Source organism: Cyrtonyx montezumae, unplaced genomic scaffold (genome assembly GCF_038088225.1).
Source record: "Cyrtonyx montezumae isolate F1298 unplaced genomic scaffold, pur_monq_1.0 scaffold_2, whole genome shotgun sequence".
Lineage (NCBI taxonomy): Eukaryota > Metazoa > Chordata > Aves > Galliformes > Odontophoridae > Cyrtonyx > Cyrtonyx montezumae.
The window spans coordinates 33,658,638-33,678,963 of record NW_027071936.1 but is presented as its reverse complement, the minus strand read 5'-3'; the positions used below and the strand labels follow the sequence as shown (position 1 = coordinate 33,678,963).

Genomic DNA, 20,326 nt, shown 5'->3' with positions numbered 1-20,326 from the left:
ATGTTCATGAGTGTTGCGACTTAGTTCAGAAGCAGCTCCTATCTTTTGCAGAGGGGTTTTTGTCCTATCAGGTCTATTCATATATTAAATTAAGCTATTCAGATTATTGTAGGATGATGTCATAATCATTTGTATAACAGTTTTATCAAATTTCCAAACGACATCAAGTCTAGACAGATCAGTAAATGCAGGAAAGAACCATGAAATGGGGAAATGAATAGCTGGTGTGCATAAATCTTAATCAGTGCTGAAATCATAACCACACCTGGTGACAACAGACAGAGACATGTTGCTATACTTCAGTAAAATAATAACCATTATGCTGGAAACTGTTGATTTAAACATCATCATTAAGGTTCAGAAGTGTATCCTACAGACATGTAGCACCCGAAGTGACAACTAAAAACAGTATTTATTCAACAGCTTAGTCATTTGGATGTTTGACTTGTGATAAAATTATTTTAATAGTTAGCATTAAGTTGCCTTTTAGTCACCAATTACTGTGATACACCTTTGAGTATCAAAATTCCTTTTCCCAACTATGCTACTTAATGAAAATTTCTTTTTAAAATGTAGTCTGATGTTTTTTATGCTAATGGTATAAATATTTTTTTTCTATAATTATGCCAAACAGACAAATTTTAAAAGAGATATATTAATTAATCTTTTATTGATCTTTTTAATCAATTAATCTTTTATTGATCTTTAAAATATACAATTTGGTGATGTTTGGTTGCTATATCATTGGATATAGCAAATGGATAACTTGAGGAAAAGCACAAAAGATTTTCTTACTTGTAGCCAAGCTGTCGACAGACTACAGCTGCATCCTTATCAGACCATCCGTCATCACAAATGGTGCCCCACTGACCATTGAAAAAAATTTCTACACGTCCTTCCTTCTTATTCTCACCATCCATCAGCCTGATGGGAGGACCTGGGAATAAATTACAGCTGTCAACCCACAACAGCAGAAGCAAGAATGAGTACTTTATTTCCATCACAATGAGCATACAGAGTCAACTGATGTTCAGCAAGCCTTATGTCAGCTGTTAGTCATTTACTTTTCTCTGGCTGAAAAAAGGAAGCAGTCAGTACAAATTATAAAACAATGTGAGATATTATTGTAAACTCTGTGCTTGGAACTTACAGGGAATAGTGCAATTTTCCTCATAACGGCAAAGGCACCTGAGGTATCATTTATTTGGTAACCATTCATGGTACACATTTCCCTTGCAGAAACTTTGTGAATGAATTCAACTGTATCTTAGTTCATAAACCTATTCTCAAACTGATTGCTGCCACCCATCTTACTGCAATCTCAGCAAAAAAGCTACAGCACTGTCCTGAAAATCAGTTACTACTTACTTGTATGTGCTCTGTAGCATGTTTTGTGTGATAGCGTAATGATCTATAGTGTGTTATTATAGACTACAGTGTGATTATTTTTCTAGCTTTTAAAATTGATGGTTTATTCAAATATGTTTATAATACAAACTCATGCTGGCAATGCAAGAATCCTTAAAAGAGTTAAAAGTTCCTCTGAGGTCTCTTTGTACTCTTTAAGTGAAGAATCAAGTTCTGATTCTTCTACTGTATCATATTTTATAATCTTTAAGACTCTAATTAGACTTCCTTATTTTGAATAACTGGAAAGCCTGTTCCACGTTCTTTTAACCTGTTCCTACTCTTGCCTAAACCTGTAAGGATGAAAAAATAATAATGTTGCTCTTAACTAGAAGAGTATTGTGATACATCAGTATTTGAAATGTGATTCTGATTTATTTAAAGTATGAATAACTTTTGTATACCAAACCTTCCAATGGTGCAGAGCTAGTGAAATCTAACTTAATTTGCCAATTAAATGCAAAAAGATTATGAAATAAAATTAAAGTAGTTTTGCTTCAAATGTAAGTTAAAGCATATTGTTCATATCAGAGTTCATACTGCCCGAACAGTTGCAAGTATTTGCTTCACCAACATCCTGTTCAGTTACATTGTCAAGTTATTATTTACTAAACAAATGTTGTCATTCTCATGGTGTATTGTATTTTTAGTGCCCCTTAATGTCTGTATTTCCTCAAATTAAATAACCTACTCATGTTTTTCAAGTGATTTCATCTGTAGAGGAATTCAAAATGCTTTTATTCAATTGCTAAAAAGTGAAGGGCAACAGTAAGAGTCCTTGTCTCTTGTCCAATCAGGAAGAGTTAGATACTTCCCCTTCACAATGAGGGTTATTGTTATACAACGAGGGTATGAGTTATTCTAGAAGGAGGTGTTTTAGGTGCAAATTCCATTTCCCAGCTAGAGGCATGAGATATTCATGATACATTTGATCTGATTTGTTGTTATCTCATCTGCTTGTGTTTTAGCATACATTTATTTATGAGCACAAAACTAATATGACTTTCCGGTAATGGGAGATGCAAGAATGCTACCATATGGATGTATTTAGCTGAACTGGACCTCCTCCAGCTAAGACTGTATTTTACAGAAACTTAAGCAAAGCAGCACAGAAGGTTTGCATCTGTAAAGACAGCCATGATTATTTGAATTCCTGTTAATTTTGGTCTGGGAAATTTTTTTTCTACAAAATGTGATTCAGCGTCATTATCAAATGCATAATGGAACTGTACTTCAATATAAAACACTCATTGGATTCTTATGGGTCAAAAGGCTGTAAAGAAAAGACCAGAAACAAAGGAGAATGAAGAAAAGTGCTGATCGTTGTAAGAACAGATAGCAATGTTGTGCAGTAAACCCATGTCTTAGTTTGCAAGATAAGCCTTCAGTCTATAATTTCCAAGGAACTTCAAGAAATGAGACATACAAATCCATTAGATTTCAGTAGAAGCCATGAATCTAGTTCCACTAGCTTCCTTGTTAATTCTAATTCCAAAATCAACTAGAATATACTTGGTTAGATTTCAGAGAATATTGGCAACAGTTTTGTAAAAGTTTACATACTGACAAGTTACAAAATTCATATGCATCAAATTAAAAGAAGAAGAAGAAGAAGCTGCTGATTGTCAGAACAGAAGAGCAACCCTTTGTTCCAGTCCTAGTTCTGTCTACATTAGTAAGTGGGGCCCACATACACAGCACAATCCAAATGTCAGAATGGTAATACAGAAGGAATTTCACACTTCTCACCATTTCTTCCTGCTCTCTCTGAATCTGTGTTCTTTATGTCTTTTCTCAGACTGCAGAAAGACCACAGAGAGATATACTTTTGATTTATATTTTTCTCTCCAATTTCCCATAACATGGGTGGTTCCTTAGAACTTGGAGAGTGCTGAGTGCAAAGCAGAATACCATTAGTGAGGGTGGAATGGATGTAAAATGCAATGTAGATAAAGATTTATAGAACATTATCTCTGGAATCTGAATTTGCTAATTTACAAATTCATGTTGCTCATTACTGTTCTGGCTGTTTATGTTCCTTTAAGTGAAGCCTTATTCCTTATGATCTTCAAGAGAAAAATGAACTTTTTCCCTTCCTTGCCTGTCTTTGCATACATCTTCCGAACAGTAGGATTCTGAGCACCCTTAAGTTCACAGTACTTCTCTGAAATATGTGCCTACAGCAATACTCATATTGTGATGTTACCAAAGATTTGCCTTACCAAGCGAGAGTTTATGGCTGTTGTTATCTGGATGGCAAATGAGTCTGACATCCTCCTGATGGCTGCAGTCGTGCTTTCCCCACTCTCTCTTTGAGCACTGCAGAAGGTTTGTCTCCTTCCCAGAGCAGCTGACATCATCTAACCAGATGGGACCAGTGTTTCCTTCTGACGAGTGCTCAGGTGCATTTTTTCCATACCTGTTTAACAAAATGTTTTGGTCAGTAGTGATCAGAGGGCATGTAATACTTCAGCACTAGAAAGGAAACAAATCATTTCTTGACAAATAAAGCTTTCGCAAGGCCAACAGTAGACAGTGGTAACCATGATTGAGCAGGTTCAGTTAGCATTAAATAAATGAGAGCAGTACATATTTCTTCCCTGGTAACCCATATTTTTAAGGAATTACTGTTACATTAATGCAGACTTGAGGATGCGTTACCTTCGATTAAGGCCTCAATCAGTTATATATCTATCTCACTCACTTTGAGACTTAAATCATGTTCTAAATATAGTATTTGAATGTCACTCTGGATTTCTTTGAATGTGAAGACAAGACAAAAATTAAGTAGCAAGAATGTATTTTTCTAAACACAGTCAGTATGAAACGATTGTTTTCTGAAATATATTAGTCAGTACTTAACGGTGTCTTAGGACTTCGGAGGTTTTTTGAGCAAGATCCAGAAAGATTTATACCTTGAAAGTCTATGTGATTTTTACGGACTGTTTCATGATCAAAGATTCTGAATAATCAAACTTTCACAGGCAAACTAGAATACAGTAAATCATTTTTTCTCTATTGATTGGTTAACCAAAAAAGATGAGTGGAAGGAACTCAGTGAATGAAGACTGCTGAATTACAGGCTGAGTTGAGTCTTTTTGCTCTAACTTAATTGAGGCCATAAATATCAAACGGAGACTGAGGAAAGCAGATTTTAATGGATTTTAACTCTGTGAAGCACTCAGCTAATATTTAAAAAAAGCTCTTGAACAATATAAATGTGTAAATATATAAATAAATATAAATCAATACATAAATATCAACCATCACTGTCAAGTCAAAGAGTCAGATATCTGATATCAAGTAATCTTACTTAAATCCCAGCTGCCGGCAAACCACCTGTGTGTTCAGTTCTGTCCACCCATCATCGCAGACTGTGCCCCACTGCCCAGAATAATAGACCTCCAGGCGTCCCTCATGACTGCCTTTCCCACTTGTTAGCCTTAATGCACCATCTGTGTCATTAACAAGCAAGGAAAAACAAAAATAAGAATCAGTTTTTCTTAGGTCCAATTACTGTTCTGAAATAAAATGAATATCATTACATTTACTGCACCTCATTAGAATATTAAACTACGATATCTGTGCTGTTCATTAGATGCCATTCAAAGAGAAGATGAGTAAAATGCCACGATGCACCCAGGTTGTTGTAAAGTTTCAAGTCACACAGCTGCTTAAGTGCAAGATTTTGAATTCCTAAGTGCTCATTACATGCCGAGTTCACAGGAGTAGGCTCTATTTATGTGATTTCACTGTATATACATACCATTTATCTTCTTTACATATTCTGTTATTTCCCATTGCTTTTATGCTGAAATATTTACCTTCACTGATAGAATCAATGCAAGTTAAAGCATGCACTACACAGTAAGTGGCAGTTAGCCTGTTGCAAAGGAACCAAGGCTTGGTATTAAAAAATGAGGTTTTGTGTGCCTGTAAAATTTCTACAGGCAACAGCCAGCTCTTTTGGATACAGTGCTACAATGTGTTATTACCGCGGGGTATTATGCATCTGCACACTAAAAATTCTCCTTCCAGTGCTGTCAATTCTGCATTTGTCACTGTTTTCCTTGTGTGTTTATTGGTAATTGAACTACCTGTGAGAGGTGTACAGGAAACACCAGCATCTTCTTTGTGGCCACAGTTGTGTTCCCTCCAGGAGCTTTTTGGACATTGTTCTATAGACAGCTCGTTTCCTGTACAGCGCACTTCATCCAGCAGCACAGGGCCTGAGCCTTCTCCAAAGTAAGCCTGGCTCCATGCCTTGGCAACACCCCTGTCAAAAGGTAACAAACGCTGAGTCAAGTACAAGCAAGCCATGGTCTTGGAGGCAATGGAAACAGCTAAAATGTTGTACATCTGGCTTCTTCCTGAAAAGCTGCTGCAGGGACAACTGGCTGTGCAGCCAGTGTTAAACCTCTACTACAGTGTCATTCTATGGTCAACTTCATTATGAAGCTGAAGTTCAGCAATAGCTGAACTTAAACATACCATTGCGACATTTCCACAGTTTGAGTACGCTTATGAAATCAAGTTCTGTTGTTTCATATTTACATTTTCCTTTTGTCTCTTGATTTTTAAGAATATCGTTTCTAAAAGGGCTTATAGCTTTACAAATGGATATGAGAGTTCTAATTGTACTTTTCATTTAATGTGTACATGTGATAATCCTATATATTTCTTCAGCTACTTACTCTTCTCTGCTGTCCTCAAAAGCACACCAATTGAACTTCAAGTACTTAGAGGAAGCAGATAAACATGGTTGTTGTACATTCTGTTATTTAAAAACCATGGCTAAGTGACTTGACAATGTCATAAAGTTAATTGTAGAAATAAGAACAGAGGGAGACCAATGACTATTCTTGTGTTTGTTGTTCACTTTATGTCAGCATAGGGGATTCTGTGCACAAAAACCTGCATAAATCGAATACAGTCCATCATTTCAGTATTACAGAAATTATGCAGTGTTCAACAGCCGTTGAGCTGTCAGGATTTTTCCAGTTCTGTTTGTTAAGGTACTGTGTCTTTCACATATAAATGGTGTGTCATGGATTGTTTTCCTTTCACTGCATGGTTTCTCTATACCTATATCCAGTCCATTTTTTGTAGGAGTGTTTATAGTTTTTGTCGTTTTTTTTCAACTAGCAAGTTGAGGGGTGTAATTAAGTTTTGGCTATAATGAATTACATTTCTAAAGGACTAGTTTACAATAGTTTGCCTGTACTAAAGTAATAGTTTTTTTGTTTGCTTGTTTGTTTGTTTTTAAAGTGTTTTTTGCAACCAGGCATGTATTGTTACATAGCACCTAGCAGGAGAGGTATATTCAGTTCATACTGAAAATGTGTCAGATCTTGGCTGTTTTGTTTCAGAATGTAGACGTTCAAACTTAACAGGCTTTTGCAGTAGATTGTTAGAATTCAACATTATTGGGCCATCTGTTCAAGCAACAAAGCTTGCTACCTTCAGCGCCACTTATTTTAATTCATTTTAATCTCAGCAGGGTTGAGCAGGTGACTTCTTTTCCTGTCTCCTCTGCGCTGACCTGCTTAGTTCTCAACCCAGTTTGTTTCAAAGGTAATCCCCCATTCCTCCTTAGCTTTACAGCTTAGTATCTTCTCTGCATTCTCCTCTTCATTTTTCCCTCTCCAAGCCATCTGCCTTTAATCTCAGTTGTCCTCATCTCCTCTGTCTTGAACACAGCAGTTCTCCTCTTTGCTTCCCAGTTCTGCAGCATCTTTCTCAAGTATACTTATTTGCTGAGTGGTAACAAAATTGCCCCTGGTTATTCAGAAGAGGAGCAAGAAAATCCTGTTCTGCTGCTGTGACTTAGGTTATGGACCATTCTTAGTTAAGATAGAATCACTTAAAAATCTGTCAGAACGTCAAACCAGTATTACCTGGTGTAGGGAACCTGCTTTGGCAGGGGGGTTGGACTCAATGATCTCTTGAAGTCCCTTCCAACCCCTATGATTCTATGATTCTATGATTCTGTGATCAACTCAGTCTATGCAAATGGACAGATTTCTGATACTTAGGTTGTAAGGCTTGATTCTTGTGGGCATGCCAAGAAGCGCATCCTTTCTGACAAAGCAGTGCTCTTGCTACAAATCAAAGAGATCATTAGACTTTCCAGTAGAATAGATTTCAACACCAAAAGCAATTTCCTCATCTTCACCTAAGGTTTTCATTAAAATTTTACTGAAATTGTAGTGAATGTTCACTAAAGGCTTAGAATTTATTCCAAGAAAGATCCTGTCTGTCTTATTGTGCCATATCATCTGCCACTGAAAACTGGATCCTACAGATCAAAGAGACTTGAAAGTTGGCACTGTACCTGACCCTTCCAAAACATGTGTAGTTAATGCTTCAGAGTATTAGTGCAATTTTAAAGGAGCATCTTTTGAAAATTCCAAGCTATATGCCTTACTATCTCTCCTGCTTTGCTTCTGGAGTAGAAAATATGTAGTAAAACAAACCCAAGGCCAAGCTGCCGGCAGACAACTTCAGCATCTGCATCATCCCACTGATCGTCACAAATAGTCCCCCACTGGCCAGCATGGTAGACTTCTACTCTTCCTTCATAAACCTTGTTCCCACCAGCCAGCCGGATCGGAGTAAAGACAGAGGCTGTGATCAAACACAGAATATAAGAAATTGTCATTTTGTTATTCTGGATGTAATGAAAAAAAAAGATAGCTTAGTGGTTTCTGTGATGTTGCTCAAGGACTACACTTAATTTTTTTTTTAATTCAATGGGAAATCTGAAATTAAACTTGCTAGAAATTAGTTCCTCTAAGGTCCACTCTCAGTAGATGAAAAATACTCTACAAACAAGAAGCCATGTTGATCTTGAGTTATTTGAGTGTCAAAATGTTCAGACACTTAGGACCAAAAGGCTGAATACTACATTTTGGCAGTAAAATTGCATTTCTACCAGTAAGGGCAAAGTCAGCTCTATACAAACTCAGTCTCAGAGGGGAAAATATGTAAGTAAGAAGCAAAAAATTATTTAGTTTCCACAGAAGTAGAATTTCACTCTCATGTTTTGTCCTTTTCAAAAAAAATCAGACTTGTTAGACCTTTTCTTGGAAGCATCACTTCTGCAGAAAACTATAATGGAAACAGCTTAAAACTGTGTAAAAAAATACTCACTTCTGTACTATTTTTAAGTTTCACCATATCTAACATTTGAAAGATACACAATGTGATTCATTTTTTGTGTATGCTTTCCAACCAGTTAATGCTATTATTTCAACTATTTCATTACTTAAAAAAAAGAATATTGATGGAATTCCCCTGAGTCCATCATACTATTTCACCAGTATGAAGTCTAAATGTTTTTTTTGTAGCTTATTAAAGGATATTCATTAAAAAGGCTAGTGGTAGTAGAACCTATAAAATAGACAATTTCAGGAAACTCCATCTACTCAGCTGAATCTCAGGATTGATTTAATTAAATTCAGATATCCTGGGCTCTGAAGAACTGATAAGCTTCCTTTAAGCATTACTGACATAGATTAAATGCCTTTGATAAATTTATCTAAGCAAAATAAGCTTTTTTGGTGAAAATGTCTATAAGCAGAAGGAAAACCTTATGATCTAAAAGTAAAATTTACTAATTAATAAATTTCAGTTTCTTTAGGCAAAACTGTTTCTTTTGCTATGGTCCCTCATCTTCTTTCCTAGTTTAAGAAGGATTTATCTTCCAACTACACTATACTTTTCTAAATTAATGATGAGATCGTGTTTTTCTAAGTAACTTATTGAAATTCCTTATGAGTAGTGGAGTTGTAGGACATAAGTGTGGCTAGTTTTGGATAGGAATGCAAGTAGGAGAAGAAAGGAAGCACAGTGCTGGGAGCAGCCATACAACACTTCTTGGTTACAGATGAAGAGAATGTCACTGCCAGCAGAGCCATCCTTGAAATCAGCAGCATCTTAAATGTGATGGCATAACTGCCTACTTAAATGCTTTTTATCATGCCAGTTAAAATAATCTGAAACATCTTAAAAGCCTTATTAATACATTTTCCTGGTAATATAATTTAACTTGTGTGAGTGATGTGTGAAATAGCAAACTACTGGTAGAAGACGTTGGACCTGCTGTTTTTAAGTGTACACAGAATAAATAGGACAAAGTTTCTTTTGCATTGACAGCCACATTCGAAGAACATAAGGTCAACATTCGTCAGGCACATCTGCACCAAAGTCATGCTTAGCCTATGGGTGAAACTGATGTCCTTCCCTGCTGCTCAAAAAAAGCTGACAAACTGATAAGTAGTTTGTGTAGCTAACAAATACAACCCCAAGTTTAAAACGAAAAATAATGACAATTAAAAAAAAAAAGTCAAAGAATTAAAGAAATGTGGGGGAAATGATCCTACTTTTACAGCCGGAAGTCCCTTGCTGATTCACACTTCCTTACAACCTGGACCTCAAAGCAACATTTTGCTTGATTATGGAATGGTAAAAGGTGGTTCTGATAGTTGAAGCTTGAGAAATTGAAAGGAATTGAAGCATAGAGGAATTTGAAATAGTTAATGATGCTATGGGTCAATCTGTTTAATTTCCTGTACCATAAAGTCTAATAAGGTTTTCTAATTTCATAATAATTAGTTATTATTACTTGCATTTAAATAAGCTAAATTGTTAGCTAAACCATATGTTTTGTTTTGTTTTGTTCTTTTACCTAGGGAAGAGCTACATGTGACAGCAGCTGCCGTGTTTTGAGGACATATTCCATCCTGCCAGATGTCTTTTTCACATAACAGTATATTTTCTTCATCACCACGACAACGCACTTCACTCCAGTAAATAGGAATAAGGCCCAGTCCAGAAAATGGTATGTGTTTCGATATACCTTTTTCACTGTAAGAAAAATAATAAGGTAGGATTTTTGAGTTGAGTGGAAGGGAGTAAAACATGTGTTTGTGAAATCTATTCATTCCTGGTTCTCAGATAAAAACCTTGGTTAGAAAAGAAAGAACATCCTTTGACAGTGTAAAATCATCACATTTTCGTACAGTTCAGCACAGTCTTCTGCACAGAGCAGTTACAGAGTAACCCAGATCTCACCATTTTGTTGTGGGATATTTTAGTACAGTGGCCTATGCCCTGTCAGGGCCAGCCACACCCCTGTTCTCCCAGTTCTTGACAGCAAATATCAGTGCAGTGGTTCCTTTCACACTCCATAGGTTAACCTGAGTATCATCCCACTGCAGATGTACTTCCGTGACAGATAATGCCAAGGGTGTTTCATTTTTCTCCTCTCTTGTACTCTGTTAACACTAGCCAGTGCTCAGCACATATGCATGGCATATAACATGGCTATGACTATGGGGCAGTGAAATCCCCTCATATTCCATCAGCTCATTCTCATGTCCATTATTGTCCATTCAGCCATTCCCATCTGTCCATTCGTCCCTCCATCCCTCCATCACCCTGAACATTTATAAACAGCCTCCTTTCCTTCCCACCAGACTGAATTCAAAGAGACTGTTCTGAATCTTATCTTTCATGTAATACCCAACAAAAACAGATTAAAAACAACATCCAAGTGTTATAAAATCAAAAGGAGCAGAAAAATGGAAGGACCTGAAAAACATTGGTAATACCTACTGAATTCACCTTGTGGTATAGAGATCCAAATTTCTATTAACCACTCAATGCAGCACAAATATAAAGTTTCAACTACTGTTTGTTTGGGTATTTTTGGCCTGGATTCAGGTTCAAGTTATTTCTATTGAAAAGACTGAGCCACTCACACATACCTCTGAAGTACTTCTCTAATAAGGGTTTTGTTCAACTGAAATGTTTATTGGAATGGTATAGGTATGGGTATGGATGGCAAAAATAAATGAAAATGAGGAAAGGAGACATTGCACGTAGACAGCTGAAGTCATAAGCAAAATCACAGCCTCCAGATGGCTGAAATTTTATCCTTTCTAATCCTCATATTTTTTAAGTTGGCATGGTGTGTCCAGATTAGAATTGAATGTTACAAAACAGCTTAGATTTTGTTCTGGCTCGCAGTTTTAAAAAGTAGAATAATCATTAAGAGTGCCACAATGCAAGCATGGTATACTAGCCCCCTGGTGCTTTTAGCAAATGTAATCACTTCTTTGATGTGTAACAGTACGAAATCTTAGAAAGGCAATAAACCAGATCTATTTTGGGGCGTGTGGTAACCTAGCTAACCAAACTGAATGAAGTAGTGAGGGGGAAGAGTAGTCAAGTAATGTCTTTGCCTAGCTTAGATGACATTGACTTTCTAGAACCTGAAATTGCATTTTATTTTTAAAACTTCCCATGGATATGGGCATTTTCTTCTTTTCCTCAGTTCCATCTTACTGTAGTAATCACAGCATCACTATAGGCAATATGTACAGTTGAATGACCAAATAATGGTGAAAGGTCCTGTTGACTAAATCCACTTTGACAGCTGTGGGAAGTGGTGGTCAATAAGGACAGCGAGCTGTTAGCACAATGCAGGAACTTTCAACCTGTGCAATATTACCATGACCCTGTAAAATGTTTTTCTGAAAATGTAAAGCTGCAAAATTTGCCTGGTTTTGGGTTTAGTTATCAATGTGTAACACTAGAAGCAAACTATACAGATTACCTAGTTGTATGAGGATATGCACAGCAAATATACCCCATTTCCCAAATATCTAGGATGAGTTCCAGCTGTCTTTTGGCAGGATATAATGGATGATTACCAGGGTAACACCATGCTCCTGGGAATAGGGAATATTCCTGTGATAAGAGACCATGAAAAATCAAATTCTGACCACATTTACATTTTTACAGATTCAGTAACTTAAGAGCTACTCTTAACTGACATTACATAACCAACAATAGGATCAGACTTCATTTTTCTGTCCTCATGGACATCTCCTGGATGCTTACTAAAGCAGATTTTGTTTTACCTTGAAAGTACAGGATCTACTCTCCTTCAAATCCTTTTCAGATCCCACATGCAGCTTTCAAATGAAATAACTAATTTTCACACTGCCCTCTTCAAAGTACGATGTAATTGAGGGAAGCAAAAGATTCCCCTTTATACTATAATGTCATTGAAGTCCACTATTTTCACTCAGACAAAAACTTACCCAAGTGCAAGCTGTCGACATATGACCGTTGCATCATTATTGTCCCAGTGGCTGCCACAGATTGTTCCCCAGACTCCATTCAGATTAACCTCAACTGTACCTTCAAACTCATTCTTGCCACCTTGGAGTCTCACTGACCCTTGAAAGAAAAAAAAAAAAGTCTCCAAGATGCTCAAGATGCTCCATGTGTCAGTTAATCCATCCCACCTACAAGACTCTGAATCTGTTTTTTTCCTCTGCAGAATAAATTTCTGTTTCAAGTACTACCACTTTATTTTGCACTCTTTGGGTAAAGCACTTCTGAGAAATGCCCTGTCATGTCTAACATAATATACAACAGAAGATAACTTTATTCCTTACATAGGGAATAATTGTTTTTTTTGCTTTTATACTGAAGCTACATCACTTTTCTGATCCTTATGATGCTACAACTTAGTTGCTAAGGTCTAACCACCAAAACAAACTATATGCAGACTATACATAATTATTTAAATGTGTTTACCCAAGTGAGCAAAATTTATATACGTATGAGTGATATATTTTTATCTTCCACATAATTCAATCCAGCTTAAAAGACTGGAAAACAACCACATGGATTGCATAGTTTTTGCTCTGACCTATGTAATGTTATGCTTGTCATGGATGTCAGTAGTTTATTTAAGCCAAAGAATGTATTTGTTCATACTTGTTCTCAGACAGAAAAACACTTGATGATGTTATATTAATTCACAAGGGGTATTTAGCAAATTCTCAGACAAAACAAGCTAAACACATTAGGAATTTTCTAAAAGAAGTGGGAAAAACATTCTGCTTTTTGGGAGCAACAACAGACGAATCCAATAAACTGATTTTGCATTCTTATATTACAGTATTGTATTTGAGGTCCATGATGCATCTGCTATTGAAAGTAGCCAGGTGCCACTTAAAAAGGTGTAAAAAGCTGGTTATATGTGTAACTCTACAGAAGCACAATAGTCAGAATGGTAGTTCAACAAGAAGGAATACATTTCTGTTAACTTATCAAACATAACCTAATTGCATCATTAATATTGGCTGAAACCTCAGTTAATCCATCTGCCTCTCCTCTGTGATCTACTTAAAATCAGAAGCTACATTATCATCCAGCTTGCAGGGTTTTTAGTGGTAGTAGAGAAGTCAGTGTTTGTGCCTGCTGTCCATGTACATGTGATGTGTTCATGTATGTGTATATTATAATAACAATAATAATAATAGGTAGATCTACCTTTTCTTGGCTTTCACACAGCTTGTGTTCTGGTTTTAATTTAGTTCAGTGCAGTTTTATAACACCACCAAGTCAAATGACTGCCACATGAGTCGAGGAATTAATTAACCTCAAACTTGATTGTGTGTGTTACTTTTTGTCTTCTATTTTCTCAGCATTACTGACTGTGCAAAAAAAAAAGTTATTCAACTCATGTTACAGTGTATGCTATCATTCAGCATAGAGGACTATTAATGGCTTAATTATAGCAACACTAAAGACATTACTCCTTGTTTTTCTGTCTTTGTATTTTTTCTCTTTATGTTTTTCTGTCACATACCTAACAGGTTCGGGAATTTTGTTTATTTCTGCTCTTCACTTGACTTTTGTGTAGACTATTATTATCAATTGAAATATCAGTTTTAGTCAAATATCAAAGTGATTTCTGATGTTCCAGAAAGTGAGTGGGAAGAAGTCGTCCTCAAAAAGTCATTTATTTTTGTACATGATTGCTTAAGGACCTGCATGACAACTATTTTATCAATGCAGAGTTTCCTGAGTACACATTACACAATATATCTATGCAAATATTTAGATAAAGAAGTACTTGAAGAATAAAATTATCTTCTAAGATTTCCATGGCAGAACATGGCTCACTGCTTTTCCATTATTTGCAGAATTCCCAGTGACAACAGAGGAAAAAATTATTCTTGTAAACATAATAAAAGGTAGTACAAGAGACAGGTTTTGCACATCAACATGTTCTTTCCCAACCATTAAAAATAAAGTAAATATGAAATCCTTTGCCTGCCTGGTAGTCAACTCAGGAAAGAAGTCTAAAAAGCATGGAGACCTGTGAAGACACACTGTTAAACAATGAAAACAGACTTTACCCTGCTGCAAACTCCCCCAAAGAACCCTGTGTTACTTCTGGTCCCTGCAGAAGTGGGTATTAGTAGGGAAGGAAGGGAAAATGATTGGAAGTGACAGAACCTTATTTCTGTGTGCTTCTGTGACAAGACCTAGGGGAAAACATTAATAAATGAGGGACTTTTTAAAAAAATCATGTAGCACCTCAATAAAATATTTTCACTGCATTGCCTTTTCACTGCAGATTTGCAGTTGCTCATAGGAATACCAATATTTTATGAATGATAGCAACATATATAACAGACCCGTGTTAGTCTCATGAGAAAATACAATGAAAAACCAAATACACAAAATAATTATTAAAGGTAGATTGTAATCTATAATTTAATCTAGAAAGAAATAAAGAGAAAGCCTTCTCTTACAGGTAGCAAACATGACATCTTTTATTATGCCTGTTGTTTATTAGAATTAACTGAATAGATGTTATAGTAAAACAAATAGTAACATGCTAATTTACACTGATTACTACTCTTCTTCTAGGATAGTGTTGATACCTACAGCTATGCCTAACATAAACTACCCATGGCAAAATCTAGCATTCACTCCTCAAGCGAAACAGTAAGTAAACCAAACCCTCCCCATTAAAAAAAAAAAAAAGTTTCAGGATTGAAGTCTTTGAATGGTGGCTTAGTATTTTTTCTAAGTCTAGTCTGAGTTTCTTGCTCAGTATTTTAGCACTGAATACAACAAAACTAAATGATACTATGCGCATCATACATGCTTTGAAGTATGTATTATTGTATAAGTAGTCATAATTACATAGCAATCAAATCAAAGAGTAAATTATGGAGAAAATGACTGTAACTTATTCAGAAGTTTATTCAGAATGTTGCAGTATTTGAACTACTGGCAGTTATTTTACTGTGTCATGAGATAGACTAATTCAGTAGAATGAATATCTCATAAAACATAGCAGAACTTTAGAATTTATCATTGTGCTTCGTTAGGTTATTTTTCCTCTCCAATAGCTAAAACTTGTATTTTATAATGAAGCATAGATTTGTTTCATGTGCTAATTAATTTTATGGGATTGAAAGCTGATCAACATTAGAATCATAGAATTATAGAGTACTTAGAGTTGAAAGAGACCTCTGTAGGTCGTCTAGTCCAACTCCCTTGCAGTGAGCAGGGACACCACAGCTAGATCAGGTTGCACAGGGCCTTATCCAGCTTTGCCTTGAAAGTCTCAAGGGGACAGGACATCAACCACATCACTAGGTAGCCTGTTCCAGTGCCTCACTATTATCCTGTGCAGCCCAGGATATGGTTGGCTGAGCTGCACTGGCACATTACTTTTCATGTCCAGCTTGCCATCCACCAGTACTCCCCGGTCTTTTTTGTCAGGGCTGCATTCAATCCTTTCATCTCCCAGTTTGTATAGGTAATGGGAGTTGCCTCAACCCAGGGGCAAGACCTTGCACTTGGATTTATTGAACTTCATGACGTTTACCCGGGCCCACTGCTCAAACCTGTCTAGGTGCCTATGGATGGCATCCCATTCCTCTGGCTTGTCAACCTCACCCCACAGCTTGGTGTCATCAGCAAACTTGCTGAGGGTGTACTCAACCCAACTGTCGATGTCTCTGATGAAGATAATAAAGAGTATCAGCCTCAGTGCTGACCCCTGGGGGATACAACTCATCACCAGTCTCCATCCAGACATTGAACCACTGTCTGGACTTGATCCTGCAGCCAGTTCTTCATCTATTGAACAATCCACCCATCAAATTCATATCTTTCCAATTTGGAGAGAAGGATGTTGTGGGGTACTGAGTCAAAGGCCTTACTGATGTCTAGAGAGATTACATCAGCAGTTCTTCCTCTTGCCCATTGATGCAGTGACACCATCATAAAAAGCCACCAGGCTGGTCAGACAGGATTTGCCCTTGGTGAAGCCATGTTGGTTCTGTATCAGCTGCCTGCCTTTCCTGTGTCTTAGCATAGCTACCAGGAGGATCTGCTCAATGATCTTCCCTGTCACAGAGGTGAGACTGACACGTTGGTAGTTCCCAGGGTCATCTTTTTTACCCTTTTTAAAAATGGATGTGATGTTTCCTTTTTTCCAGTCATCAGGGACTTCACCTGATTGATATGACTTTTGAAATATCATAGAGAGTGTCTTGGCAACCACATCAGCCAATTCCCTTAGGACCCTGGGATGCATCTTGTCAGGACTTGTGGATGCTCAGGTTCCTCAGGTGTTCACAAACCTGATATTCACTTACAGTGTGAGGGATGTTGGCTTCCCCAATCCTCTCCTACCAAACCAAATGTTTGGGGGCTGTGCAGAGAGCAGTTATCAGGGAAGATGGAGGTAAAAAGTTAAGTATCTCAGCCTGCCTGTGTCACTCACTAGGAGGGGTGTGCCCCCCTGGACTTTTCTTTTCTGGTGAGGTACCTGTAGAAGCCTTCCTTGTTCGTTTCAGCATCCCTAGAAAAGTTCAGTTAGCTACCATCATGTATGTTTACACTATGTTACTATTATTATCTATTTATTATTCATGGCTCTAACTTTGTTATTAAGAATGCCTTAATATCTCTATCAGTGTTTGTTTTGTTATAATGCCCAGGAAACACTCTTCTTCTTCACAGGCAGCAAGAAAGCTATTATGTCATGATCAATAGGATACCAGTTAATTCTTAGTTCCACTGGTTAAGTCTTCTGTGGTTACGTTTTAACAGCACAAGCCCATTCTGCACCTCAGCACAAGTGTCCCAAGTGACTTGCTTCTACACTGTCCCTGCGGCACAATAAGCTCTCAAGAAAATTTGAATTGTCTCACAGAAATTAGGTCTGGCTTAAGCATATGCAGTGGAGCATCTCACTTTGGTAGCATCTCAGATTCTTTCATCTGTGAGTTTTTATCTGTTTTGGTTGCTGAAGAAAATGATGGGAGTAGAACTAATGCATTAATATCTACCCCGGCTTGTATGCATGTTCTGAGAAATGTGCACAGTTCTGCAATGCACACAAATCATCAGCTGCCTATTTAAAGTGCTAATCGAACCTCTGCTGCCTCAGCAACAGGCTCAGTAGTAGGGAATGTGAATGCTGGGATCCTGGCCATGGCTCTCAGTGCCCTTCTCAGCACTGGTCAGAAAGATGAAGAAGCCCCTCCGAAAGGGATGAATTGACCCCATGAAAGTTAGAGACAAGGGCACAGAAGCACAAAGGAGGCCTCCTAATCAGTTCTAGGACACATACTGTGGACAGTGTTCATTCAGCACTATTTGAAGAATACATATCTACCATGTTCACAGAAGCATATTCATTTACATACGCTCAAAAATGTATGCATTTCTTTTAATTATATTCTACCCAAGATTACTGATGGTCAATTCATGTTATTTACACACAGTCTAGTAATTTTACATGCTCTGGTATTTAGATTCTAGTGTCTAGATTCTGCCCAAGTCAGAACCTTTCCTATTTGTTATCACTGTTTAAAAGAGATTAAGTTATACTTGCCAATGGAAGTAAGGGTATCTAGTGAGTACTGCTGAGACTTGCTGTACAACACCTGCCATATAGGCACAAGCTGAGACACGGTAATTAAATAAAAATTAAAAAAAAAAAAAGGCAGAGGAAAACCACTCAGAAGGCTTCTAATTAACTCTAAAAAGGGGAAGTACTTCAAAGGAATTGTGCTGTAAACAGCATGAGTGGTCCCTTGGCCTCTTCTGCTATATCATTCCTGTGCCTAGAAATGCTGGGTAACTTCAAACCCTATTTTGTTTTCACCTGTGTTCAAAGGTTTGTAGCTTGGCTATAAAAATAGATTTTTAAAAGAGTGATCAGAAGTAGATGTTTCTTGTGCCTTCCCCTCTGGTTCTACGTGCTCTGAAATTAGAGGTCTGAAGCAAAGCAAAAGTAGTATTCAAATTCTGGAAATTGTAAATTTTTGCTTTCATTTGCAAGGTGTCACAGTGTGGGACAGTGACACAGAATGACCCTGCACTGATATTCCATCTCTGTCGCCTCTGAGTCAATTACGTAGGTGCAAATTAATACTAAGTATAAGGATGTCCCATTGATGCATGCTGTATATCCCACGTAACCGTATTACACGTTGTATTTCTGAACACTAGTGGATGATTCAGAATACATGAGTCTGTCCCAGCTTCAGAATGAATTGAATTTATTGCTTTGCGTGAGGTATTTGAAAAAAAATATCTATCTGCATTATAGGCCCAATCTAACACCAGTTCAGATTGATGGATGCTCTTCTTCCCTTCTGGTGTCAGGCCTAGCTGAAGGAATGACCCCTGTTGACTTCAGCAAAACTATGGACGAGGCTCTCTGTGATTGGTGCTGTTATCCACCACTTTCCTGAGCCCTGCTTTCAGTCTAAAATCCTAACTGTTTTCTCTTGGTGTTTTAACCTTGAAAAAGGGTGCATTTGTCAGAAATACTTTTTAAGATCTATGATAGGAACTTCAGTACAAAGCATTATTGCGTACTCAGAGAATCTTATAGTAGAAGTGTCATAAATATTATATGTATTCAGTGTGCAATGTGCTGAATTGGTTCTTCTGCAGCAGTGAGGTTCATCGTATCAATGTTCAATGGCTTAAGGCTTTGTAAGAAAACAAATTGAAATTTTAGGAATGTAATAAGCTCTGAAGGACTGCAATTGTCTTATGTGGTACAGAGCTGTAGAAAATTAGGAGGTCTCATGCTGTGCAGCTGTAATAAGAATGGTTCCAGAAGAGCTGCTTCAGCCTTAGAAGGCAAAAATAGACAATCACTCTTCATTTTTTTTCTTTAACCCCATGCTATTAAAAAACACGAAAGTCTCAAAATCCCTTCCATCAACTGCCTGGAAGCGTTTAGGGAAGCATAAGTTGATTGGCACTAGTGGAATCACCCTGTGATGACAAATTTAAATGGAAAATCTGGACATTCTGAAGAGCGTTTTATTTCCAGTTCTGACACTGATTGGTGCTGTGACCACTGGCAAGGCATTTACTCTTTCTTTTATTGTTTACTCTTTGTAAAATAAAGAAAAATAGTTAACTTACTCAGAGAGCTTTAAATTAGATGTATAACAACATATAATGCAGAATACTGCAGCTACATATTCCATATACATTATGTGTTGTGGGCTTCATTTTCTGAGGCGTGAGTAGGGTATGCATAGTAAGTTGTTATTAGCAATACCTAAAATACTAAATTCTGCTGAACTTAAGCTTGTTCTTTCAGCATGCTCTCAGAATCATTTATTTTCCCTTATGATTTCCTTGGTCAATCATGATAATTTATGTAAATTTGAATTTGGCTTACTTGTTTTGAAGGCATGAATAAGAAATATTACCCAGATGTCTCTCATTATAAAAGGAAGGAAATGAAACACCAAAATCTATTAATTAAAACTATTTAACTGAATTTATGCTGGTACTGTCCAGTATAATTCTAGTGTAATTACAAAGGTTGTTGTTGTTCAGTTTTTCAGTATTATTGTTAAAATATGAAGCACTTTAATATATACACATGCACAAAGTTTAGCCACTTAAATTTGCACATTAGCTGTAATTTTTACAGCTAGAAAATCCAGGAGATTTACAGTTAAGACATTGAACACAGTATTGTATTTAGTAATTGCAGGTGCCTAAAACTGAGCACAGGTTTCCTCAGCACATGTAGTAAAACAACAGA

At 36.9% G+C, this 20,326-nt stretch overlaps 1 protein-coding gene and 2 long non-coding RNA genes across 3 annotated transcripts in view; 2 read left to right on the top strand and 1 right to left on the bottom strand.

Annotated features, from left to right (window-relative positions):
* LOC136048926 (uncharacterized) overlaps positions 1–15,265 on the top strand; it is a 29,073-nt gene extending 13,808 nt beyond the window's left edge. Inside the window, exons 2-4 of the long non-coding RNA XR_010622241.1 lie at positions 10,101–10,249; positions 14,418–14,685; positions 15,151–15,265. This is a non-coding gene — a long non-coding RNA (uncharacterized LOC136048926). The remainder of the gene's footprint in view (positions 1–10,100; positions 10,250–14,417; positions 14,686–15,150) is intronic.
* LOC136048925 (uncharacterized) overlaps positions 1–20,326 on the top strand; it is a 109,800-nt gene that overhangs the window by 20,325 nt on the left and 69,149 nt on the right. The gene's annotated exons all lie outside the window — the stretch shown is intronic.
* Positions 1–20,326, bottom strand: part of PRSS12 (serine protease 12) — a 38,645-nt gene that overhangs the window by 16,103 nt on the left and 2,216 nt on the right. The window contains exons 2-8 of the mRNA XM_065736833.1: positions 12,519–12,657; positions 10,097–10,275; positions 7,884–8,034; positions 5,505–5,683; positions 4,721–4,862; positions 3,630–3,826; positions 796–937 (exon numbers count right to left, since the gene is read on the bottom strand). Of these exons, the coding sequence (XP_065592905.1) occupies positions 796–937; positions 3,630–3,826; positions 4,721–4,862; positions 5,505–5,683; positions 7,884–8,034; positions 10,097–10,275; positions 12,519–12,657 (1,129 nt within the window). The remainder of the gene's footprint in view (positions 1–795; positions 938–3,629; positions 3,827–4,720; positions 4,863–5,504; positions 5,684–7,883; positions 8,035–10,096; positions 10,276–12,518; positions 12,658–20,326) is intronic.